This window comes from Balaenoptera musculus, chromosome 11 (genome assembly GCF_009873245.2).
Source record: "Balaenoptera musculus isolate JJ_BM4_2016_0621 chromosome 11, mBalMus1.pri.v3, whole genome shotgun sequence".
NCBI lineage: Eukaryota > Metazoa > Chordata > Mammalia > Artiodactyla > Balaenopteridae > Balaenoptera > Balaenoptera musculus.
Window position 1 is genome coordinate 25,583,462 of NC_045795.1, and position 27,630 is coordinate 25,611,091.

The 27,630-nt window shown below is 40.4% G+C and overlaps 1 protein-coding gene across 1 annotated transcript in view; it reads left to right on the top strand.

Moving 5' to 3' along the window:
• Window positions 1-27,630, top strand: part of PKHD1 (PKHD1 ciliary IPT domain containing fibrocystin/polyductin) — a 432,943-nt gene that overhangs the window by 177,837 nt on the left and 227,476 nt on the right. Inside the window, 9 exon segments of the mRNA XM_036869192.1 lie at window positions 2,836-3,046; window positions 4,320-4,477; window positions 6,735-6,926; window positions 9,838-9,963; window positions 12,516-12,572; window positions 12,808-12,938; window positions 21,053-21,165; window positions 22,639-22,744; window positions 24,728-24,862. Coding sequence (XP_036725087.1) covers window positions 2,836-3,046; window positions 4,320-4,477; window positions 6,735-6,926; window positions 9,838-9,963; window positions 12,516-12,572; window positions 12,808-12,938; window positions 21,053-21,165; window positions 22,639-22,744; window positions 24,728-24,862 — 1,229 coding nt within the window.

Below are 27,630 nucleotides of genomic sequence, written 5' to 3' on the forward strand. Positions count from 1 at the left end.
ACACTGTGATATGCATTGGTACTATGATGGTGGGCAAATATAGGTATAACTTCTGCTGCCATGTTTAATAGGGGAGATGGAGAATGACAGTAATAGAGGCCAAACCACATGTGTTAAGTGCTAGAAAGGAGAGGGACACAGTGATATGACAGATTATAAATCAGGGTTTGACCTACTTTGGAGGTCTCAGAGGTTTCTCTGAAGGACCAAGTTGAACATCATTCTGAAGAATGAGGCAGAGTGAGTTGATGAAGGAATCCCAGGCAGAGGAGCATCAGGTACAGAATCCATCTGGAGAGTTCCTTCAGGTTCTTTCCTCAGGTTCAGTCATGGGTCCATGAGAGAGAGCCCATGTCTGAGACAGACCCCGTACCATCTCTGTCATCCTTTCCTATCTGTTCCTTTGTGGAAACTTCTTCTCCCATGCAAAGCAACTCAGTCAAATGGCCCACAATCCAGCCAGACATGTGGCTTGCCTAGTCCCAGACGTACACTGACCTTTTACTCCATAAGAACCCCCTTACCACCGTGGTGTCTACAGGAGGCAGTGGATATCGGCATGGGCTGAAGTGCTCCCTGACCTCCAACAGAAGAGATGAGGCTTGAGCTGTTTTTAGGAGAGCAGATGAGGGGAAGAAAACTGGGCACCCGGTGGAAGGGATAGAACGGGCAAAGGGGTAGAGGTAGGAATGATCCTGTTAAATGAGAAGAAGTACAGTAAAGAGGCTTCCTGGAATGGAGAGTTTATTCAGGAGTCAGAGACCATACAGTGGAGTTTGATTAAGGAGACTCTTGAAAGTCAAGAAGGGAATTTGTGCCTTTGTTACTGAGTACTGTAGGCAGATACGGCAGGTTAATGAACAAAGAAGGGATGTAATTAAAAAAGAACAATGCATAATGGTCAGAAGAATAAAAGCTGTTTGCAGAGGGTCTAGCTCAGGTGATTATTAAATTTATTTTGACATTCTCCAGTTTGAGATGATGGTAACTCATCCAAATAGCCATATCTGCTATGTAGCTGCAAATATGAGGCTGGCACTCATGAAACACTCAGGTTGATGTTTTAGTCAGACATGTAGAGGTGTGTTGTTTTTGCAATGAGAGCGAATAAATTATGAGATAATTTTACTGCTTTCCAGAGGCTCTGTCAACATTTTAAAGGTCTTAAGTTTATGTTAATATTTAAAAATTCACTTCAAAGATTCTCTGTGATTTTTTCCCATTCATTCTGACTTGACTATTATTTATAAGAATGATTAGCTAAAAAATATCTTTGTTGTGCCTGTTCTTGGTTCTGCCACATGTAGCTGCTTGTTGATAGGTGCACAGCAGGTGTTTGTTGAGTATTATGAACCATTGATCACAGCGTTTAATAGAATTCTGTCATTGACAAACATTTTCTATGCATATTAGAGATTTTTCTGTGCAGACATTCAAGAACAGATCATAGAAATTCACATACATATGCATATACATCAAAATAGACTTTATTTCATTTATTGTTCCCAAAGGTTAAAACATACAAACCAGGAATAAAATTAAAATTATTTTCTTTTTGGGATGATTTATGTCTTAATTTTCACCTGCTCTATAATTAGAAATTTTGAACCCTGGGAATTTTTTTTAAGATAAAATTATTGCCCAAGTAAACTTCAGAAATGACATCATTAACCCAGAGACCTTCCTAAGCCTAGAACAACATTACTGGCACAATGCCCCCGCCACCCAACATAGACAAATAAATAAAGAGGGAAGTTTAAAATAATTTGAAAATGATTTATTGTTGCCCACCTCTGTAGTTAGAGATTCAAGTATTATTACTTTAGTGCAACAAGGGAAGACAGGAAGTTGCTGTGGGCTAGAGGTAAATTATGATCTGTTGCGAAGGAGGAAGGAAATGTGCTGAGGAAAGGAGGAGCTGGGAGTCAGCCTTTTGTTTTCTGAGGTATTGCTTCAGGTAATGGCTGGAAAAAAATCTTTGCCTTGACCCTTGCTGGAAAAGGCCAGAGTAAACTACGAGGCTGGTTAAGGAGCAGCATACTGGTTTGGGGAGGATCAGACGGCTGCCCTGAAGCCTAAAACAAACCAAGGTGTCTAGAGTCACACGTCCCCCCTTGTTCAGCTTTGCTGAGCCATCCTCTCCTGGATACACCTTGTCTTAGAGTATAAGGGGGTCACTTGATACCCTAAGACTTAGGACAACCATTCTGAGGGTAATTTTGACTTTTAACTCTACTGTTACTATTTGTACAGTGAGTTGAAGTCTTCAGTTTAGAAATACATGGTGAACCTCTATCTTGGAGAGTCTACTTGGAAGAAGAAAGAGGTGACCAATTTCATCCTCAAAACAGTGTGATGCAAGAAAGGAAGAGAGGAAGAGAGAAGACTAAAATATATTGAGGGTCTGTTATGTGGCAAGGTCCACGCTAGTTGTTTCACAGATATTTTCTCATCGAATCGTCCTAAACCCCCAGGAGGGAAGGCTTTGCTGCTTCTGCTTTGTAACTGAGGAAACTGAGACCAACCTTTAAGTATATCACCCAAAGAATCATAGTTAGACTATGGCAAGACTGTGATTCAACTGTAAAGTTAGTCTGACTCCAATTCCTGTGTTTTTCACCCCATATCGTTCTCTATCCTGGATTACTTTTATTGTCCCTGGGTGACAGACAAAAAAAACCCAATATCCAAAAAAGTGAAGGCATTGGTGCCTATTGAGCCTGAAGCTTGCTTTCCCAGATTCTTCTTTCACAGGATTTTTTTGGCTGAATAGCATCACGTTCATATTAAGTTTTAAAAATGTCTAAAGGCAAGTTTCCCTCGGATTTACTTTAGGTTCACTCCCAGAAGTAGTGGTCACCCATCTTCGAGCAGCTGCCTATGCCCGTGACACAGTGTTGGCTCTGGAAGATGCTGTGGACTGGCACACGGGGGATGAAGTCATTGTCATCAGTGGGATGGGTGCAGAAGGCGCCAAGCCCTTGGAAGAGATTGTCATTGTGGAGACTGCGCAGAATACAGACCTCCATCTGAGGTCGCCCTTGAGGTACTGCATGTCACCTTGGCTCCTTTTAGATGGAAGAAGATGAGGTCTTCACTGTGTTGGTGTCTGACATTTGTTTGTCTTTCAATAACGTAGTTTTACATGAAATAATAGTAGACATTTTGACAAGAAGATTACGAAGCATGAAACATTTGGAAGATTAAGACTTCTTAAATAAGTTTCTCTGGTAGGACTCTAGAACTTTTGTCTTGCAGTAGATGGTCAGTGCAATAGTCAGCATAGTTCCTAATTTTCACATACTTGTGATGATAGTTCACTCTTCTTTATATGAGTTTCTAAAGAAACAGAGCCCCAGATGGAGAATTAGGCTAATTTAGTGGCTTACTATTCCTAATAAGATTTGGAGTGATACCGGTCAGAATGGCCATCATCAAAAAATCTACAAACAATAAATGCTGGAGAGGGTGTGGAGCAAAGGGAACCCTCTTGCACTGTTGGTGGGAATGTAAATTGATACAGCCACTATGGAGAACAGTATGGAGGTTCCTTAAAAAACTAAAAATAGAACTACCATATGACCCAGCAATCCCACTACTGGGCGTATACCCAGAAAAAACCATAATTCAAAAAGAGTCATGTACTACAATGTTCATTGCAGCTGTATTTACAATAGCCAGGACATGGAAGCAACCTAAGTGTCCATCGACAGATGAATGGATAAAGAAGATGTGGCACATATATACAATGGAATATTACTCAGCCATAAAAAGAAATGAAATTGAGTTATTTGTAGTCAGGTGGATGGACCTAGAGTCTGTCATGCAGAACGAAGCAAGTCAGAAAGAGAAAAACAAATACTGTATGCTAACACGTATATATGGAAAAAAAAAAAAAAGGTTCTGATGAACCTAGGAGCAGGACAGGAATAAAGATGCAGATGTAGGGAATGGACTTGAGGACACAGGGAAGGAGAAGGGGAAGCTGGGACGAAGTGAGGGAGTAGCGTTGACATATATACACTACCAAATGTAAAATAGATAGCTAGTGGGAAGCAGCTCCATAGCACAAGGAGATCAGCTCGGTGCTTTGTGACCACCTAGAGGGGTGGGATAGGGAGGGTGGGAGGGAGACGCAAGAGGGAGGGGACATGGGGATATATGTATACATATAGCTGATTCACTTTGTTATACAGCAGGAACTAACACACCATTGTAAAGCAGTTATACTCCAATAATGATGTTAAAAAAGAATAATGCAACAACAAAGATTTTGGGTGATATCTTCAGATGTGTCATTTTCTTTTTCTTTGTTTCAGATATTCTCACAACTCCACAGAGAACTGGGTGGCTGGAGAGCTCCATGTTTTAAAGGTCATGGTGGTTCTCCTCAGCAGGAGTGTTACCATACAGGGAAATCTCACTGATGAGAGGGTGCAGCTCCTTGCTTCATGCCAGGGGGTCAATGCTTCAGAAGGTAGAGAAACATTTTGTTGGGAAGTCCAGTGGGTGAAATAGAATGTTCTTACTGTCCAATGATAAGTGGTATGGTTAACTTCTTTCAAGTGCATGTTCCTAATATTCTGTAGTTTTCACAATGCTCTTGATAAGTCATCATTTCCCCTCCTGCCTTCAACTCCCTTGTGAAAGAGATAGACAAAAGTATCTGCTTGAGAAAGTAATTATTTTTCTGGGGAAAAATATTCATGTTAAATAATGAAATCTGGAGAGTTGAATTAAATTTCCAGGTTAGAGGTTATAATGAAGTCTTGACACTGATTCCAGGCCTCTTCTAAAATTCTCAGGAAAACTGATTAATGCCAGAGTCAGGGATACAGGCAGCACATTCTTATGGGTTAGACCTGTAAGGCTCTTCCCTCCCTCCACCACCCCCAGTTTTAGAGTTTGTTTTCTGAGTGAAATTACCACATACTTTAAGTAAGTGGTTGAAAAAGTCAATTTATCTTCTAGAAGAATAACAGGCACTGAATCACACTGATGTACCTATTAAACATCTATTTCAGGGATGGTTAGTTTAGTGGGTTATGTTTTGGTTTCCCAGGCTGTGGATTATGAGGCTTTCACATGTTGTGAAGACATCATTTGTCAACTTTGGTCCAGGATGGTGTGAGTGTCAAGGATGACTCCCAGGCATGAGCTCTGGATGGATGAGGAGGCTATTTATTGAGATGGGAAGAGGAACAGGTTTTGGGGGTGGGAGGGTGGAGATCATGAGTTTAATTTTGTACATGTCGGGGCTGAGATGCCAGGCCAGCATGTGAGTAGAGATGTCTGGTAGTGTCTGGAGCCTGGAAGAAATGTCAAGGCTGGAGTTAAAGGTTTGAGTCATGCCTATGTATAGATGCCTGTGGGTGTAATGTTGGGATGTGGTTGGGTAAGAGGGACCTTGATCCCACTCCCCACCCCTCTAGTCATCTAGCTCATAAATGTGTCATTCTGAAAAAAATGTTTGCATCCAGTGGGTTAGAATCCAGTGGCTGCCAACTTTAACAATTCTGCTGAATTGGGACCTGCAGTCTATTCAAACTCTCTTGGTAATTCTCATACAGGTATTCTCAGATCATATTGTACAAATCATGGCATTTGATCATGCTGCAAGAGAGACCATGCTTCTAGGTTTACACCAGTATAAATCTGTTGTCTCCTAATGGAAAAAAAAACCCTAGTTACACGACAACTCTTAAACATTACTAAACAATTCTAAAAATAAAACAAAATTCATAGACCCTTATTAAAAAAAATAATATGTCACTCACCTCTTCTTTGTGTGGGGCTCAAGTATGGGAACAAGGTAGCCAAATACAATAACAAGAGGCCTGGACACTGGAAAATATTATGGAGCAATGCCATATATAATCAAAATTGTGACAAACTGTACAAATATAAAACACCTCTTTATTCACCTCATACATTCATGCTTTGGGTGCTGGCAAATGACTGTTGAATGGTCCATCATTTTGTATTAGTGACATTTCTTCTTTGGTTTATTCACCTGGATAATAAAGAGTTAATTCAGGAGATGATTTCTTCTCCATCCTGAGGTCAGTCCACACCACCAAATGCCATGTGTCAACACAAAGCGTCTGGACCCTGAGGTCACAACGCTTTGGTAGTTGCGTGTGGTACTGTGTTCATGCTGTCTGCTGTTCTCACTAGCGGCTGTGCTGGGAAGGAGGCCCTGGTGTGGGGGGCTGCTCAGTCACTCCTCTGGAGCCCTCTGCCATTTCTTCAGTGGCATGATTGCTGTGCCTCCAAACCATAAAGCGGCAAAATATCGGGAAAGCCCCACTGGACATCTCAAGACTAAAAAGAGCCGTGGTTACATTCAGCGCTCACATCTCTTCCCTACAATTATCCACCACGAGAGGGTCATTTGATTGCACACTCCCTCCGGGGGATCTTTTAGATTGAAATAAGTATCCATTTAGGTTGGGTTTGTGGGTTCTAGTCAACCTCTTTGTGACAGTAATTAAGGTGATTGATTTGGGGGCTTCTGGAAATAATAGAGTGAAGGCAACATCATGTCCTAGTTATTGGATGTTTTAATTAATAATCCAAAGAGGAGAATCAAAGTAAAAGGGAAGTAAGATTATTAAAGGAAATAAACAATCATGGTTTGCCCTTTGTGCCAACAGTGCCTTTCGTACTGGGAGATTTGTCCCGAAGCCTATTGTACATACTTCTGCTCCCCTTGACTTCGTTCTGTGTTTCAGGTGATTTGCAGAACTGTTTGTATTTCAAGAGTGAGAAGATGCTGGGATCCAGGGATCTGGGGGCCAGAGTCATCATTCAGTCTTTTCCGAAGGAGCCCAGCTGGGTCCAGTTGAAGGGAGTGCAGTTCCGGGAATTGGGGCAAGCCTTCTGTAAGCATGCGAGCTCGCTGACTCTGGTGGGAGCTCTGAGAGGTAAGGAGGCCCAGGCATAACATCTCATTTTTCTTTCCTCTTCCATATTCTAGGCTCTCCATGCAAGGGGTCCTGGTAGGTGGTATGTGGGGACATGGGGGGGGGGGTCAGAGATGGATAACTATACCCTAGATCTGTGATTCTCAAACTTTAACATGCCTAAAAAGTCACTTGGGGAGCTTATTAAAATTCTCACTTAGAGACCCTGCTGAGACAAATTCTGATATAAAGTGGGCCTAGAGATCTGAATTTTTAACAAACCTTCTGATTCTGGAACAAGTAATCCAAGGAGTACCCTTTGAGAAATGTCACTATAGGTACAACAGATGTGGAGGGAACCACACAAATCTGTGTTTTGAATCCTGCCACTATGATTTACTGGCTTTGTGACTGCAGGCAGATTGACATTGAATAGTGTAAATCATCAATCAAGGCTAGCGGAAAGCACTTCGTGAAGATGTCCTAACGCAGAGGAATCTCCTGCTGGGAAAATGGGAGAGAATGGCTGAGAACCAGGCACTCTTCCGGGGGATATAGAGTGGGCAGAGTGTGCAGATCTTGGCCAGACCTGAAGACATAGGAAGGAAGTAGGAGACATCCAAGGCAGGTGGGAACAAGTAGGTAAAAAAGATCAGAATCAGAAAAGAAGAATGTGACCAGATGTACTGATGAAGGCTCTGAGATCAAAGTTGGAGGGACGTGGGAGCATCCAGGGCAAAACGCCAATGCCAGAATCTGATATACAGAGATGGGAGACTTGGGTACAGATGCTGAGTGATGAGGACAGCAGCTCCGTCTCACAGTTATGCTCCCCAGACCTTAGCACCTCAGCACCCACATATGCCAGCTTTGCCTTCCTTGATAGGGTGGTGCTCTGGGGGTTGATGCCTGGCAAAGCACATCAGGGCATATTGGAGGTTCAGGTGGGCCTTGAGAGGTGCTAGGATTTCAACAGGTAGTGACAAAGTAATCCTTGAGGTCATCGAAAGCAAGATCCTGGCTAGCCAGCTGTAGCATTTTTTTTTTCTTATTTCAAATCATCTGCATGCCAAGAATGTCTATTTATCCTAATTTTCCAGATCTCTTCCACCTCATTTATTTCTTTTTACGCCCCTATAGGAGGATGGTTCCTCACATGGCTCTTTCCCTAGTACATTAGGACCATCAGTATCTTTGTGTCCTTCTCTCTGTTTCTTCGGCCTCATGGTGCTTATGATGCTGAGGAATATTTGATGTGGGCCAGTTCCGGTAGAAGTGAGGGGAGTAGTCACATACAAGTTATCAATGAACATAATCAACACCCCCATCAAAAACTCACTTAATCTGCCTCCTCAACCTCTGCTTCAGAGTACCTGCACTCTTATTTATTTATATACATTAAGTTTTATTTGAAAAAGGGGTCGGTGCTTAACAGAAGTTTGAAATCCACTGAATTAATACATTATCTCCTGTAGGTCTCTGTTAAAATGCAAATGTGTTTCCTGGGAGGGGGAAACCCATAAACACAGAGGTTAGAAACTTCTGGCATGCTTGCCAAAGAATCCTTTATTGGTTCATGCCCTACAGACTCCCATGACCTGTATGGCCAACTGTCCCCAGTTACTGGAGTTGGAGAGTGATGGAATCTTTGCATGCAAGCTGCTTTTAAAGGTTTACCGAGCCCTGACCTCCACCCACAATAGATAGCTCTGTAAACACATTAGTACTTCCTGGTTGTTCAGATGAGCAGGTGTATTCTGATGGAGTGACGTTATGGTGGAGGTCTGGAGTCGGGAAAAGTCTGCAGCAGGCAGTGTTTCCTACGTGAGTGGGTATGGATGGGTTAACTCATTGGTGACTGATGTGAGGGCGTCTGGTACTGGGGGAGCTGAGGTCGAGGGGAATCTACAGGCTCTGTGTCTAGGGGACATCATAGTTGAGAATTTTCTTGAGAGTCCCAATTTAAAAGTCAAATTATTACGTAATCCAAAGTCATTTTTCCAATACTTCAAACATTTGGTGTTGATATAATCTCTCTCACTACCTGGAAATAATACAAAACTCCTTTTTGAGGATTTATAATTTTACTATCCAAATAATACATTTTTATTATTTTAATGTGAGTTTCCTCCATCAGACTCAAGATACACAAGTTCAGAATTTACTTAGTTTTAGTCATCTTTATGTCTCTGGCACAAGGCACAATTCCTGAAATATATAGTTGATACTCAGTAAATATTTATTTATTGATTGATTCAGTCCACATACATTGATTTGGGGATCATAAAATATGCCATGGAGCCAGTGTAATGGATTTCCTAAAATGTCAATGTCTCTTAGTATGGTAGAGGGTATTTCCCCTTCAGTTTCACAAACCACCGTATTCAACGGTGGTTATATTCAATAACTTTGCTATATACCTGAAACATTGTAAATCAACTATACTTCAATTAAAAAAATTACTTTGTAGCTCAGGAAATAATGACTACCTCTCCTCATGCCAGAGGCAGTTTTCAGAGATCAGGGTTGGTCCATAAGCAGTACTCTTCACATCGTCCTTAACATCTTTTGAGCTGCTGTCCACCATATTGTGATCAGAGTAGATACCAAAGATGACGGCCAGTAGGAAATCTTGACGGCCACGCATTCCTCTGTGGTTTGGCCATACTGTCTCTTTCTCAGGTGGTTTTCTTTACTAACACGTGGTCCTTGGATTCCACCCTGCTTATCTTTGGTATCTTTGAGGTACCTTGGTCTGTGCTGCCCATTTTCTTGATTTGATTTATGCTGCCAACTCCTTATTTCTTGAGTTTTATATATTGTGTGGGAGAATGTTCTTAGTTATATTCTAGCTTGCTTTGGAGATGATTAACAGAATGTGAGGAACCTTCGAGATTCCCATCTAATTTTTACCTTCCTCTTTGCTGTTCAGGTTCCTACATGCAGGGCTGTACCATGTGGCGATCTTTCAGCAGAGGCCTCAGCATGGCCAGGACCTTGGGCCTGAAGGTGGACAGTAACGTGTTCTACGATATTTTAGGCCACACGTTGCTGTTGGGTAAGTGAAACAAGCTTGTTTAATTTTGGCATTCTGGTGGAGGACACATCATTTTATAAAAGGAATCATCCCCAAATTTAAATTTCCAATTTGTAAAAACTTTAGCCTCTGATCATTAGAAATAGGCCGTAGTTAAAAATTCTAATTTTAAATTTAGTCATTACTGATTGGCTAACTAAGCTTTACCAATAGGAAACTGATTTTTATTTTTTATTTATTTTTATTTTTTAAATTTTATTGAGGTGTAGTTGATTTACAACGTTGTGTTAATTTCTTCTGTACAGCAATGTGACTCAGTTATATATATATATATATATATATATATATATATATATATATATATATATATATATATTCTTTTTCATATTCTTTTCCATTATGGTTTGCCACAGGATATTGAATATAGTTCACTGTGCTATACAGTAGGCCCTTGTTGTTTATACATCCTATATAATAGTTTGCATCTGCTAATCCCAAACTCCCAATCCTTCCTTCCTCCACCCCTTCCTTGGCAACCACAAGTCTGTTCTCTGTCTCTGAGTCTGTTTCTGAGGAAACTGATTTTTAAAGATGGCATTTCAGTTCAGGTTAATAAATATACAATGGGAGATTTTAAAATTTATTGTCAGTAATTTTAACAATAATTCAAAGTCACATAAATAGGTGTTTGTGCAGTCTCATGGAGTGTCAAACCTGGATGTTGAACAGGGAGTTAAAAATGTTGAATTCTGTTCTTTGCTGCTCTTGTGGCTTGCTGAAGAAGCCCATGTTTCAAGAATCTTCTAAATGGTCACTTGTATCCACTTTTGTTTCCTAAAGTTCATTCCCCTTGCGATGCCTAGAATTATCCTTAACAATCTCAGATTGCATCATATCACTCCTCTCCTTAAAGCCCTTTAAGAACTTCTTATTTCTCTTAGAACACAATCCAAAATCCTTACTCTGGCTTAAAAGACTCCCTTAATGATTTTGCCTTTATTAACCTTGGTACACTTATCCTGCTATTGTCCTCTCCCTGTGTACTCTAACTGCACGGACCTATTTTATTTTAATTCTTTCTAAAGACCACGCTTTCTCCTGCATCAGGGCCTTTGCACGACTCTTTCCTTCTGCTCATACCACTCACTCTCCTCCTGTAAGAGTGTCTCCCCCACACTCCCAAGGCAAGTCCGTCTGTCTGAGCTCTTTTACCAACAATCATTACTTATTGATTTAAAAATTATATATCATGTTTCTGATCATGTGTTTTACCGCCAGATTTCATGTGAACATTTTCCCCTTCGCACTTAGCACCTTAACTAGTGCACTTGGAGATATATTTGTTGAAAGAAGTGAATGTATTAATGAACAACGGGTCTTTGGTTATATTGGAATAAAAAAGCAAATCAGAGGTTTTCACAGAAAGTAAGACTCTAACTGTACTTGTTAGATAGTGTTTTCTATTTAAATAAATTCTGTGATATCATCAATGAGAAAATGTGTATGTTTCATTTAGGAATGATCTGTTAAGATAAACGCTAGAAAGGTTCTAACCCTGAGAGGGAAACTGTTTAGTGGGAAATTATGGATCATGTAAACTAACTCAAGCTCGAAAAGGCAAAGAGCTAAGGACAATAGAAGTCATCAGGTGAAGGAAAATCTTTTGATTGGAAAAGGACAGCTACAGGGCAGTCAGACTAACACGTGGAGGATTGACTTTGCTTATTCTTACTTTTGTTGCTGTAAGGGAAAAGTTTTTTGAAACCTGGGGCAGAAATTCAGGGAGGTACCCTAACAATATTATTTTAGGAGGAAACAAGTATATGGAATAGACATTAACTAGGCAAGGAAGAAAACCTGCAGGAGGAATTTGGCCTTGAGTGCTTGGATATCGTGAATTGGAGGCTCTTGACATCTACTGCATTACAGGTGATGGAATTAGAATATCTGTCAGTGCATTTTAGATAATGTACTCAATCATGCAAGATGAGTTTGCAAACTCAGACTCATGAAGTGACATGGGAAGCCCAGACACCTAAAGACCTAGAAGAAAGGGGGTCTGTGGGGTTGCTCTGTGTGGATACCATGTAAGTGGCTGATCTCTGTGTAGCATGGCCCGTGCTCTTTTATTCTCTTCTATTTCAAACCTCTGGTTTGACTGTGAGGGTCTCAGGTCTTGTCTAACCTGTTCCTCCAGGACATTCCCGCTCTTTCAGGGGAAGAGAAGGGCATGCAGATGGCTGGTGGCCAATTCAAACAGCTAAGGATGGGGCTGGACCTGACACAGGGGTGTGTGACATTTAACTAAGAAGACAGTCAGACTCTTCTTAAGAAGTAAAACGGTAGATCTATCTCTTTGTTGTTATTTTTTTAATTTAAAATGAGCTTCTGATTCATGATACTCTAGAACTAAAAAGTTCACATAATCTGAATCTGTTTGTCTGGTTCATAGATAAAAACACAACACAAAATCAAAACAAGCCACACCAAAAAAAAAGAAATAGTATTTCAGCATCTCTCATTTTCCTGGGTGGCGTGAAACATGCTAAGCTAACATGATCTTTTGTTCTCAGGTGCGTCCCCTGAGATAAGGTATATCCCTTGGGAGGTTATTCCTGGAAGAGAAAATGGTAAATATGTAAACTGGTTTTAAAACTGTTACCATCCATTTAAGTCGTCATACATTTTATAGACAAGCCTGCTGGCAGTATGTTAGATATCTTAAATTTGCTGAACACACTAGATGTTTATATATATACATATACGTATATGCATGATGAGAACTATAACGTGTATTAGTAGAAATAAGAACGTTGAGTTGAGTACATTTTAATTATGTTGGTGAATCCCCTTTTCTTAAATTAGACTGGTCAGAACAGGGGAATATAATAAGAAACAATGTGATCATCAGTGTTTCTGGCGCCGAGGGACTTTCCAGTACTGAAATGGTGACACCCTCTGGTATCTACATCCGCGATCCCACCAATGTTATAGAGGTAAGATCTTCAGCTCCCAGGACGGTCAGAAATGAGAGGCATAAAATTCACTCCGGAAGTTATCCAGAGTGGCAGCATCAGTGGTGTGGTATGCAGCATCTACTAGCTGCACAATGGTAACAGGAAACTACTTTATGATTTTGGGTTAAACGATGCTTTAGGATAAATGCTATCACTTCCCTCAGAATTCCCGTGAACACCCTTTGAAGCAATATTTATACAAAGCAAAACAAAGTAGATATTGATTATTTTCTGGTCATTTAGATTAATGCAAACTAAAATATCTTCCTGAGCCATCTGCTGTGGTTGCTGAATTTGGTCTCGATTCCAATAATAAATACTTACTAAATCTTCACTATGTTACTATACTAATGTGGTCATATTGTTGCCCTTTAAGAGTGTTCAAAACTGAGGGTCAGCAGAGTCACGAGGTGTGTGAGATCACATCACATTCCAGGATGAATGAATTACATTTGACCCTTGAACAACACGGGCTTGAACTGCATGGGTCCACTTACACTCGGATTTCTTTCAATAGTAAATATTACACTACCACACTATCCACAGTTAGCTGAATCCTTGGACGTGGAACCATGGGCACCGAGGGATCATATATATGGAAGGTGGACTATAAATTATATGCGGATTTTTGACTGCGTAGAGGGTTGGCACTCCCAACCCCTGCATTGTTCAAGGGTCAGCTATACACTCTGATGGCCTTGGTTTTTTATCCCATTATTTAATACAACTTAATATTACTTCTTCTTGGTAAATTTCTCTCTAAACACTTTAAGAAATTAATTTTTCTGGTAGTTTAACCATAGATCCGTGAATGAGGAATTGCATCAGAGTAGTGGGAAGACCATTTAGTTTCCCCTTTTCCAATAATTTTGTCCCATGGACCATCTATGAAAGGGTTAAGGGTCTCACTCTTCAGGACTTGGCTCTGAGTACCTACTGTGTCATGACAGTGATGCCAAGTTTCTGAGGACCGGAGAGAAGGAACTTCTCCCTCTCTGATCATCTGTTTTTAATTACCTTCAGCTGAATAACCCCTAATAAAAGTCATGGTTATCTCCTCAACCCTCCGCCAGACTCTTAATTACCTTTATTCCAAGCACAGTGCTTACACCCTATTTTCGGTGCCTAATGGGGGCAGCTAATGTGCCAGTGAGGGCAGGAGGCAGCAGTGCCTGGATTGAAGGAAACCAACCTGTAGACGCAGAACAATGAGAGTGACGTTTAACTTGTTGGTGACCACATGGTTTGCTGCATAACTATGCCAGCAAGCTTTGGGGACTAAAGAGTTACGTTTTTGCCTAGTTTCTTGGGTAACATAATCTTGACTACTCTGAAGTAGTAGACCCTCAGGGTTGCCCAGGTCATTTTCCTTCAGGAGGCTGGAATGTATCTAAATCCCACCTTGAGTGTCAGAGGTGCTGCCTGGCTTTGCTTCACTGGGTAGCTCGTTGCCTCCTGGGTGGGTGTTCTGGCCACTACTTGACTAGTAAGAAATGAGCTGACGAGCAGTTACCACAGAGAACAGTACGGAGGCTCCTTAAAAAACTAAAAATAGAGTTACCATATGACCCAGCAATCCCACTCCTGGGCGTATATCTAGTTCGAAAAGATACGTACACCCCAGTGTTCATAGCAGCACTATTTGCAATGCTTCTGAGACATGGAAGTGACCTAAGTGTCCACCAACAGATGAATGGATAAACAAGATGTGGTATATATATATATATAAAATGGAATATTACTCAGCCATAAAAAGAATGAAACAATACCATTTGCAGCAACATGGATGGACCTAGAGATTATCATACTAAGGTGAAGTAAGTCAAAGAAAGAGACAAATACCATATGATATCACTTATATGTGGAATCTAAAAAAAATGATACAGAAGAGCTTACTTACAAAACAGAAACAGACTCACAAACAGAAAACAAGCTTATGGTTACCAAGGGGGAAAGGGGGGAGCGGGGTAAATTAGGAGTTTGGGATTAACAGATACCAGCTACTATATATAAAGTGGATAAACAACAAGGACCTACTGTATAGCACAGAGAACTATATTCAGTATCTTGCAATAACCTATAATGGAAAAGACTATGAAAAAGAATATATATATATGTATATATATATACATATATATATATATGTATATATATATGTATATATAACTGAATCACTTTGCTGTATACCTGAAACTAACACAAAACAAACAAGCAAAACAAAACAAAAGAAATGAGCTGGCTATATATGTGCAGAGAACCAGAGAGCCGCCTACAAACTTATAGGTCACTTGAGTCTTTGCACACTGACCTGCAGAGCAGTGCCTAGAAAGCAATGAATAATTTGAGCCCAAAACAAATTGTTTGTTCTCTGTTAGATGCCTTCCCTTTCCATCCATTTACTTTCTTCCTCTTATATCCACTTTACAAAATTGAAAAATAATACAATGCATGTGTTTGGAGAATGAGATTTTAGTTTAAGCTGGTAATGTAAATTCATTAAGTATATTCATTAGGTAAATTCCTGACATTTTCATCTTCAATGATCTTAAAATTCTGTAGTTCTCTTTTCATTAGCTTATTAACTTTTAGACCTTAGCACAGCATCTGAAATGTAATAGTTGCTCAGTAAAAATTAATGAAATATAATGAATGAATGGCTGTAGGTATAATTCCATAAAGTATAGGGAGAAGAAAAAGGAAAATAAAGAATAGATTCCAAGATCCTGCAATCATTTTGATGACTGACAAGTAAGATGTTTCATCTGTGTCAGCATTTAGATCCTGTGGAATTCATCTCTCAGTGTTAAATTTTGCACAGTCCTCTCCAATTTTGCAGCTGCGTCACTGGGGTTCCATTGTGCTGTCTCTTTCATAGTCCATTGTCTGGAGTGTGCCACAACCAAGGACATAGGTGTAACTGGGAGTATGTGTCAGAACCTAAAAATTAGGAACTTCTCTTAGTGCCAACGAAGGTCATTTCAGTCAGTGGGCAAACAGTAAGCTAGTGTTTATTAGGTGTGTCCTATGTGGATGATACACAGAGTACTTTGAAAAATATATTTTAGAAATATATTTTTATTCCAAAGTGATAGTAAGGAGGCTACAACAACAATGATAAGGGTGGTGGTGGTAGTGGTGTGTGTGTGTGTGTGTGTGTGTGAGAAACCTGTCCTCTTCCAGTGTTGTTCTGATGCTCAAGAGAGAGATATCCCTTATATTGTGAGGAACTGTCTCACGGGGCATGGCGTTTATGTTCTGCTCTGTGAGTGGTTCAGAGCTGACTGCCCCTTAAGAGGATGGAGCCAAGCCTTGCACGTGCTCAGTTTTTGTGACCCCTTTACCCACCTTGCTTTTCAGTTTCCTTGCAGTTTGGCAAAACATTTTTTTTAAAGCCACTGTATTCATTAGGCTATTTCTTTTATAAACTTTTAATTTTGAAATAATTTTAGACTCAGAAGTTGCAAAAATAGAACAGAGAGCTCCTGTGTGTCCTTCCCCCAGCTTCCCCCAATGGTAACATAACCATAACCATCGCCATAGAGCAATGGCAAAACCAGGAAATCGACATTGGGACAAGACTGTTACGTAAATGAAAGCCCTTATTTAGACTTGAAGGTGACCTAGTCCTAGTGGCTGGGCAACCAATCCAGAAAGCCTAAACCCTCTCTCCTACATACAGAAGTTGACCTTAAAATCTCTGGCCTGGCAGGTAGGCAGGAAGAAACGGAGCTGATCCTTAATTAAGTCTCTGCAGTTATTTCTGGTTGTATATTGTTCCTGGAATGCTCGGACCCAGAGCCTAGGACCAAATGCTCTGCCCAGTGCATGGAATTCACCTGGGCTCCCAGGAAGCCATCTTTACAGTTCACTCACCCTCAACCCTGCTTGGTATAAGGGGATTTCAAGTGCGATATTCCTTTTTAGTTTTCATAGCCACAAGTGGTCTGCCTGCCTCCCTGCCCAGGCTGCTGCTGAGCCAGGTCCAGGGCAGTTTTTCTGAGAAGCAAAACCTGAGCTTTGTGCCTTCTTGCTAGTGAGGACTCAACATGATATTCCCATCTGAATGCCCAAGGAACTTGGAATATTCCTTTGTATACTCCTTAGATAGGCTTTGCCAGGCTTTGCATGCATCACCTTGCAGTGTCCGGAGCACTTCATTTCCAGGCTGTCTCCCCACCACACTCCAGCATCTGAGTCTCTGACGCCTTTATGGGTGTTTCTTATCTGTCCAGAGGCTTCGTCTTTCCAGGAGACATAACCTATGTTGACCTCAGGCTGGAAGGTCTTTGCTCTCCGTCAGCGAGAGACTGTTCACTCCCAGAGCTCCAGAATATCCCATGTGTCTGTGGGCATTGGACATTTCCCACGACCAGACCCCTGTTTAGAACAGCCAACAGAAACCCCCTGAAGACCAGCCCTTTGAAAACATCCATTTAATTTGAGGGGAATTTGTTCTGGTTTGTGAATCAATTTTGTAAGGAATTCTGTGTTTAAAGGCCGATTTCAGCTCTCTAGCTCTCTCCACTCAATAGCTAATGTATATTTAAGAGCTGCCTGAAGGGTTAACTCACTTTTTTTTTTAGTGACTACAGATGCACACCACAAGGAACTGGCTTACTTGGGCAGTTAATTTCTCTCTGGAATTTCTCTTGCTTGAATGTCCATAATACATTGACTTCCGCAAAGAATTGATTTCCACACAAAATTCCCTGCTTGCCTTAAACCCTTCCCCACAATCCGCCAGCTGCCTGCATACATATGTGGTTTCTGCTCACAAATCGTTTGTGGCATACCCAACTGGAACGCAGAGTAAAAAGGACTGGAAAGTAATGTCGTCTGACTGTTCAAGTGCTTCTTTTAAAAGAAAAGTGAGCCTTATTGGCTAACAGAAGACCGAAGTTGCAATATCCTGCCCAACTATAAATGCACTTGGAAAACATTTATATATGACCACCCAGATGCTCCAAAAATACTATTGACACCAGGGAAGATGATTCAAAAAATCTGGTCATTCATTCAAAATACATGTTCTCTGAGCACCTGTATGGCCAAGGTGATGAATAAGGATGAAGTCCTTGAAATATATTCTGCATATGTTTGAATCTCTCCCTTCCTCGTGGAGTCATGGTAATGAAGTAGCATCTCGTTGGTAATGAAATAGAGGTGTACGTCCAAGCGAGATGATCATTTCTAGCCTCTAGTGCACCTTTTTTTTTTTTTTTTTTTGGCTGTGCTGCGAGGCATGTGGGATCTTAGTGCCCTGACCAGGGATTGAACCCAAACCCCCTGCAGTGGAAGTGCAGAGACCTAACCACTGGACCGCCAGGGAAGTCCCAGTGCAACTTTCTTATTGTTTGTATACTTGCAGAAAAGGTGGGTGTTTCAGAAGCCCCCATTCCCTAACCCTCAATTCTTATATACTCATGGCCTTTCTTGTGGCTCATGGGGGTGGTAGAGACACAGCCACTCAACGCCGGCTATGTGGAAGGTGGAGCTTCATATGTGCTTCCCCGAGGAAGGTTCCAGTTGTGTAATCATAACAGAATCAACAGCCATATTACTTGCTTGTGTTTCTATGAGGGCACCTGTATTTGGTGCTTCTATTGGATGCTTGTATTTGCCAGCCCAGTGACAGTGATTATTTCAAAACTGAAGATCATAAGTGCATGTCTTGTTTCCTAGCACGAGGGAAGAATTGAGGTAACTGATTCAATGCCAGTAAGTGTTCTTTGGGGGAGTGTCTAGTGGCAGATTTGGTTGTTTAAAAAGATATAAATACTCTCCCAGTAAAAACTGTCAAAGTATTCTTATTGTAATTAACCATGTTTTTATATTTAGGTTGGTCTTTCCATCAAAATTTGGAGATGGGATACTGGAAAGTTATTTCAAGAACAAGTGAAGACTTTAGACTTTTTTTTTTAACCATGCTTGTATTAACATTTGGGGCCTCTCACATTTGTGAGAGGCTGTCCTCTATATAACAGCATCCCTGGTCTCTATCCACTTAATACTAGTAAAACCCCTCTCCCTCTGAGTGTGACAATGAAAACTGTCTCCAGAGATTTCCAGATGCTCTCTGGGGAACAATATCATCCCTGGCTGACAACCACAGCTCCAGACTCTGCCACCCCAAGATAACTGGGGTCCTAGAGATGGCCCAGGTGTCCTGAAGTCATGTTAGCATCTTGAATAGTGATTCAGCTTCATATTCAATGATGTCCAAAAGTCACTTTTAGTATGTGGTAAGACATGTGATTGGAATTTTAAGTGGCCTCAGAAAATTGGAGAAATGCTTAGAATCCAAAAGAATGAAGTGCAGTAAAGAATGGGCCACTAGTGCACAAAGAAAGAAGGCGTTCTGTAATGGAGTGAAAGAGGAGGCATGGCTGGTGGATTACAGATACCCAGGGTGAGAGAGCCTTCAGTGCCCACAGTGAACTACTGGCTGATGTTCAGGAAACGGTACCTGTGGTTGTGTCAGCAAGTGCTGGCTCCCCTGGGCAGGTCCCAGCTGCTGCCTGCTGGCCAGGCCTCCCATCTCAGTGTCAACTCTGGCCCTCATTCATACTTCCCCAGAGGCTGACGGCCTCCAGGTGCTGGGGTACTGGTTCCTTCTCTCACATAAGCCAGGAGTTGAGTATTGTTTGTTTTAAAACATCCTATTTCAGTTTTTCTTCCGTATCGACTTTGCTTGCTTCTGTGTGCTGGTGCGTATCTGTGTGTGTTTGTGTGTGCACACATGCATGTGGAGCATGTGGCACTCCCAGAGAGGAACAGACTTTTTAAAATCCCCTTCTGTAGGGAGTACTGCTATATAATGACTGCCAGTGGGTCACCCAGGTTCAGAGCGCTGCCTTTAATAAAACGTAAAGTCCTTTCATTTAAGAATTAAAGCCAATAAAATATTAGTCTAGAATGGCTGAAGCTATGGGATGAAATGAGTTTGCTAACCTAAGGATAAATAGAGAACAGCTATGATTCAAAGGGTGTGATTGCGGTCTTTGGTCGTAATCCTTACTCACAGTGTGGTATAATAAACTCCTCGAGCTCTCTAAAAGGCTGGGAGGAAGAGCTCTGTCCTTGAGTGGGTCAGAACTTCCTCTTTCAGTTCTAACCCTTTTCTGTGTCTCATCCCAACGTGCATATCCCTTACCATCTGCATTGATATTAAATAACCATTGCAGATAATCTCAGTTTTTTTCTTCTGTTCAAAGGATCAGAGAGAACACTCTGTGGAGACTTGGCTTTAGGGACGACTTTGCTCCGGAGTATTTTTTACACACTAAAGAGGAGAGCTTGTATGAGGTGACACAAGTAAGCTTCTCACTGTGGAAATTTACAAGGACGTTTTAACATGAGATGCCAGCTATTGAGGTGGACAAAGTACAGTCAAATTGAACTGCCTGGAGGAAGAGGAATGAGCATATATATATATATTTTTAGATTTACAATGTTGTGTTTAATTTCTGCTGTACATCACAGTGACTCAGTTACACATATGTATATTTTTCATATTCTTTTCCATTATGGTTTATCACAGGATATTGAATATAGTTTTCTGTGCTATGCAGTAGGACCTTGTTGTTTACCCATTTTATGTATAATAGTTTGCATCAGCTAATCCCAGACTCCTAATCCTTCCCGCTCCCCCACCCCTTGGCAACCACAAGTGTGTTCTCTATGTCCATGAGTCTGTTCTGTTTTGTAGATATGTTCATTTGTGTTGTATTTTAGATTCCACATATAAGTGATATCATATGGTGTTTGTCTTTCTCTGTCTGACTTACTTCACTTAGTATGATAATCTCTAGGTCCATCCATCCGTGCTGCTGCAAATGGCATTATTCCATTCTTTTCAATGGCTGAGTAATATTCCATTGTATGTATGTGTGTGTATATATATCTATATATATCTATATATACACACACCATATCTTCTTTATTGGAATGAGCGTATTTTTGAACCAAGGTATATCAATACACCTTGGCAGGAAGTAAGTGAAAAAGCAGAATGAGCACATAGAAGAGTGTTTCTTTCCAGCAGCCTTATTGTAATGGGCTGACTATGATTTAACTATCCTTAATTTCCATAGGGAAACAGGGTGTGTGCTGCTGGCTATGGCTACTTTTTTCACCTTGTGACCAACCAAACATCGCAAGCTCCACTTCTCTCCTTTACCCGGAACAGTGCACATGCTTGTACGAGGTAACTTGGGGGAAGTTCATCTACATTTTGGGTGTAAGCCTTATGGTTTAACATTTTTTTGCACAACACTCACAGAGAGGGTTGTGTAATGCTTGGCATCCATGTGAGATTTGATGATGTGTCTGAGTGAGCATCTTGGATCATAAATTTGGTGGTGAAGGGAAGGGAAAGAGAGAGAGGTCACTTGAAGGGGCATAGGACAGAGGGCACCTTTTGTGGCCAGAGGAGAATTCAATAGAGAGATGAATTAAACTCCCAACAGGCTGGGGGCACCTGGGAAGCCAGAGTGCCTGAGCTCAGGAGCTGAGTGGGGAGATGAAGTTTGGAGAAGAGGCTCTTTGCCTGTGACTTGCACGCTGTGAGATGAGAGGGGCTCTTTCAAAGTCTTTGCTATTTAGAGGATAAGGTCGTCTGTTAAGAGCAAGGACTGGGAAACATGGTGGAAACGTGGGAAAAATGTGAACTTCAGAATCAGTCAGGCCCCGATTCAAATCTGGACTTCGTCTGAGTAAACTGCCTTTTTTTTTTTTAAAAAAGGAGTTAGATCCCTTATTTGTGAAATAGGGACATATCTCTAGTGAAAGTTTCATGTGAAAATTAGAGATGACTTCTATAACGCACCTAAGAGAACATCTCGAATATGGTAGGAGCTCAATAATTGATATAAATAATTCTATTAAACAGTTTATTTATTTATTATTATTATTTTTTTGGCCATACAGTGCGGCATGCGAGATCTTAGTTCCCCGACCAGGGATTGAACCCACACCCTCAACAGTGAAAGTATGGAGTCCTAACCACTGGACTGCCGGGGAATTCCTCGATATAAATAATTCTGATAATAGTTATGTTAATAATAGGGAAATAATACTGCAATGATGGGAAATGATAAGGAGAGTGGAATAAGGATTAAGCACCATTGCTCCGCCATGTTGAAGTGCCGGCTGAGGCTAGAATTAGTACATGTGTCATGAAATTATTATTAAGATTATGAAGTTTTTTATCTAGCAGCTCTCAGCAGCCCTGGGATGTGAGGGGAGAAGGTATCCAAAATACCACAGTGCTAAGGCATTTCAGGGAGAAGCATAAAAGCTGCAGGGATTACAGGGGCTGGTATCTGCTGTCTCAGCAAAGGGATGGATCTAGAAGGGACTGATGGAAGCGTGAGGCTCGTGTTATGAAGGGCTAGGCAGGGGTGTCCAGGCTCCCAGGAAGGGGATGGATCTAGAAGGGCTGAGAGAATGGAGTGGGACCATGGCAATCTGTGTCTTGTTGAGATCCAGGAGCAGGTCACAGAGGGTGACAGAAAGGAAAGGCTGACGGATAGGCAATGACAGTCAGAGAGAAGGCTCACAGGTCTCCTCTTCACTCTCCCTTATTCAGTACCTTTAGTTTTATATTTTCCAATGAGAAAAAGTGAGACATTTGGAATGCAGAAATTGGCTGAATTTCACTCTTTATCTTTCTTCCTAGGTGTGGCCTCTTTGTATACCCTAAGTTTCAGCCAGCTTGGGATAATGGCACTGGTCCCACCCTGTTCCAAAATTTCACGGTTTGGGGAAGTGCAGGTGGTGCCCAAGTACGTTTCTTTAGCTTTTTGTTCTTGTGCTGATTTATTGTGCATCTCTACTTAAAGGGGGATGATTTGCTGCTGGGGGAGCATTGCGATATTCTCACAGCTTTAAGGAGCCAACAGCATCATAGGTGTGTGTGAAATAGTTGTTGAATGAACAGATTCCTAGTCAGTAAGCCAAGGTTAGTTCATTGCCTGTCTGGCGATTTTCCAGCAGCTCTAATAGGGAACAACAGAATCGTAGAGATTTGCAACCAAGAAAGATCATAGGGATCATCTGTTCTTCCCCTCACATGCCTATTTAGAGAGAAAAAATTAAGGTTCAGAAAGTAAAGGGATTTGCCAAAGGTCACACAGTTTGTTAGCAGCAAAACCAGGTGCAGAATCCAGACTCCAAAAGTTGTGCATTTGATACCCTAATATCCTGAATAGTACATGTTTCAGTTGTAAGGAAAAGTGCTGTTCATCACTGAAACACAAAAATTCCAGCTCAAGGGGGCATTCTTACCTTCATCTATGAGCCAAATTTTCTCCTATTTTCCTTGAAAGGAAACAATGTTCATGTTATCCATTTAATTTTCATTATTTCAGTGATGTCTTATAAGAAAGCTTTGTATGTTCACTATTACCAGCACCGTATAAAAATTATCCAGGGTCACTATTTGGTGCTACACAGAGAAAATTACATACATTTGGTCTCTGCCACGTAGAAATAGGGAGCCTAAGATACACAGATGAAGAAATATATCTATAGGGCATTCAGGAAATAGAATAAAAACATATAATTAAGTCACAGTAAGAAAGTTAGGCATTTATTTCACATATCCAACATAAGGAGAACTATTTGGGAAAGTCCCAAAATACAAAATTGGGTTAGCTAACAGGAAGAATCCCTATTGTATTAAGTATTTTCTTCTCATTAAATTTGATCAAGTACTTTGTTTCCCATAAGCATTATAAATATAGAGGTGACAAATCCCTCTTTTGCAGGGAAGCAATTCGTGCCTTGCAGAAGGGCTGATGCCTGTAAATAGGTAACAACTGTTGTCAAGTTATCAGTTCAGATCGTACCTATTTTGTTTACATAAACGTGTCTTCAAAGATCTATCATTTTATAAAAGCTGTCAGCGCATACATAGTGGGAAATGCAAGCTATTCAGTTCTTGAAAATTCAAGCACAAAGACTGATCGACAAGTAGAAGCACCATACTGTGATAAATCAAGGCTTCCTTGGCCTTAATTTATAGGAAACTCCAACTTTAAGGTACGAATGTAAGCATGACCCTATTTAGTAAACAAAGAGGCAACTGTGTAAGGTTAACTGGTAGTCCTAACGGCACCCTGATTTTCAGGGTGGTTGAGCTGAGGCCTAGGAAAAGTTAAATGTCTTGCCCAAGATCACATAATTAGTTAATATGAGTGCTAGGTAAAAACCAAGGGCTCTGTCCCCCAAGCTAGTGTGATTCAACTCTAACAAGCTCATTTTGTTAATACTTGATCCTTGTTTGGGGCCACTAGCCCAAGCTGTCATCATTATATATGCATATAACATATTTTGAGTCTGTAGTCATGCTGAATTACTTATTTCATATTTACAATTTTCTGACAATATTAGTAAATGTATACAACACCGAGGAAAATGTTATGTACTGGAGTTCTTGGATGCTCTGTTTTTCTCCGTTAATTTTGTGTTACTTGACAGTTGCAAGTTTACTTTAGGTACACGAAGAATTCACATTGACCTTTTTAATGCATCAATTGTTAGGAGGAGAAATGAAAAGTACAGAGGGGATGTTACCAAAGGGGACTAGTTAGTGCTGACCTCACGGCAACTTTGGGATGCCCGCACAGATATTGATGGACAAAAGCTGCTTAAATATGGTATAGCATGCTTATTTATACTTCATCAATAATTAAAGAAGCTACAGGAAGTCTGCAAGAAAACCCGAGCCTCAGACCTTTGACATAATATATGCTGTTGTTTTATAGATTTTTAGAAGTAGCAATCTTCACCTGAAAAACTTCCAGGTTTATGCATGCAGAGATTTTGGAATTGACATCTTGGAAAGTGATGCAAATACTTCAGTTACTGACAGCTTATTACTTGCTCATTTTGCCCCCAAGGTAAGTGCCTTCGTGTGATTCTTTTATGTTGTCCATCAAAACAGAATTGCATGTGTTGGGTTCCCTGGTAATCCAGGATATGTAATTTAAATAGCATTCTTTAGTAAATCTTGTATTTAATTGGTCAAATTTGGAGGAGCTTTTGATTTGTAACAGTGGTGATGTTTATCATAAAATTCAAATATACACAAGATTTCCATGTTATGTGTCCATGTACATCACAAAAGCCCTGAGTGGTTCGCAGAACTCTTATTTGTTTGCAATTTAGCATTATTGTCCATACAATTCAATAATAAGCCTAATAATTTTAGGGTCATTTACTCTAACTTCACAAGGATTATGAGGTGATTCCATATCGTCTTTGTGCATCTGTGGTTTGCCAAGTTTCGACATCAACATTTTGTTCATAGGGTTCTTACTCTATTTAGGGTCCCTGCCCCAGAAAAAAGAGTGATATAATTTATATTGTTTGCTTAATATGCTAGGGTTTCTTATGTGATTCCCTAATACTTGCCTCAGTGTGGGTTTCTACATGATAAACATCAACCTATAGATGACTTCCCTGCCACTGCATGGCCAGGGGCCCAGAATGTAGGTGAGCCTTAGAGGACTTCCTGGATAAGAAGTACTAGTTCTCAAGGGAAGTCCATGGCTGCCATTGGCTTCAGATCTATAATGGGTCCCCCAAGTTCTTTTTCTTGAAGGAGTTACATGAATATTAGTGTCCCATTGTCAGAATAATCATAGATGGAAGGGACCTAGAATACTTCTGGGGACCAAGGAAAGAGCATTCTCTTTAGTTTGCTCCTGAATGCTTTGATCAACTGATATTTAAATGATAATTATTGACTTTCGTATTTCCCTTGACTATTTCATAGCTATAGATACAAACATTAAGAGTAAAAAAATCATTTTCTTACTAAGCTACATTTTCCTACATTTAATTCTCCAACTTCCTTCATTACTTCTCTTCTGAACCATTCTTTTCAGGAGGGAAATACCTGCCAGTTTTTCCTTTTCTCTGAAAGGATTACCACCTTGAGAGATTATTCTTCTTTTCAGGTTGCATAGTTTTCAAGAGAGCATGGGACCCAGATTTAGATTCTGTGACACCGGTTGACCCAGGCCCTTAAATTTCTCCAAAATAACCATAGAGAAGCTGCTAAAAACAAAATGCCCATCAAGCTGAGGAAATAACTGTCCTGGCAAATTAATGTCACAACATCCTAACTGATGCTAAATAGACATCATAATTAATGGGAGAGTGACATAAGTTAAGAGATAGATTATGACAAAAGGGTGCTTATCATGAGATAACAAAAAATAATCCCACCCCTGGGGTGTGATTCACCAGCAAGGTAATGCAACTGAGGGCTTCTTAGTCTCCTAACAAGTAAGTGCAGAACCAAAGTCCCTGGATGGAAAATGTTAAACAGCTTGTTCTAGGAGAGGTCTAGATCTTGGTTAGGCATCCAAATCATAAAACCATGCAACTTTAGAGGTAAATATTACCTAAGAGTTGGTCTAGTTAGAACTCCTGAATTTACAGGTAAAGAAATGGAGGCATTGGGAAGTCAAATGATAGCCCAAAATCATTCCCAGTATTGTGGAGCTAGGACCACCTGGATATCTTCCCATGCCTGGTCTAATACTTGTTTAATTACATATGGAAAATGGCTTTGGCAATAAGCATTTATTAGTGCCTACTCCAGTATTCTCTGAAGTGTTTTTCATTGAAGGCTGGTCCCAAGAGAGGCTCTGAGAAAAGAAAGGTTCTTAGGTTAATTACATACAGGATATGCTGTTTACCATCACTCCCATCCCCTGAAATTCACATTGCATATTAACACTTTAAAGTCTTTGCAAAGTTCTAGAGTTAAAAACAAACAAGAAAAATATCTATGAATCTTTAGTTAACACAACATTGCTCAGATATATTTGGGAACCACTTTATTGCTGTATAAAACTGTGTTAATTGTTTTTTTAAAAAAAGGAGGATGCCAAACCTCTCTGTGGTTGTGGACATCTGATTTTAGCCTCTTTCTTTCAAACCTGCCATTTCTTTAGGAATTAAAATTTTCAGAGAATTTGGCTTAACTATTCTTAGACCTTCCACTCACGTATAATTGGTGACACACAATTATCAGTGAGTCTTTTTAAATTTATTTTTATTAAAAAAAATTTTTTTAACATCTTTATTGGAGTATAATTGCTTTACAATGTTGTGTTAGTTTCTGCTATCAGTGAGTCTGATTCTAAAACAAACACTAGTTTCTGGAAGAAAACTAAGTTTTCTCTGGAAGAAAAAAAGGATTTTTTTTCCTTTAGGCATATTTGTGTATGCCTCATACCCAACATTACCTTGTAACTGAGATGGGTAGAATAATTTCCAGTGAGGATGGCTTTATTATGCAAGAGAAAGAGGCGCGCTAACCAGCACTATACAAGCTAGTTTGGTTGTGTGGTTTTGTTTGTTGTGCGGTCCTAGCCTTCCATCTAATTAGCACCCCTTTTCACACTCTTCAAGATGTCCCGATTTGGATGTAAACTATGGTCATCCTACTTTTGGAAGTAACTGTAGGATGGTTGCCTTTTTGTTGTTATTGTAATTAATTCAAGTAGAGGGTACTACTTAAAAAAAAGTCTTATTCAGACAGATGCTGTTGGGGATGCTTCATTCTTTTTCCTATTTGTCTCAGGGTTACTCCTCATCTTCACTTGTGGATTTCTCTTCCCCAGTTTAGACCTTTCATCTTTTTGTTTGTCTA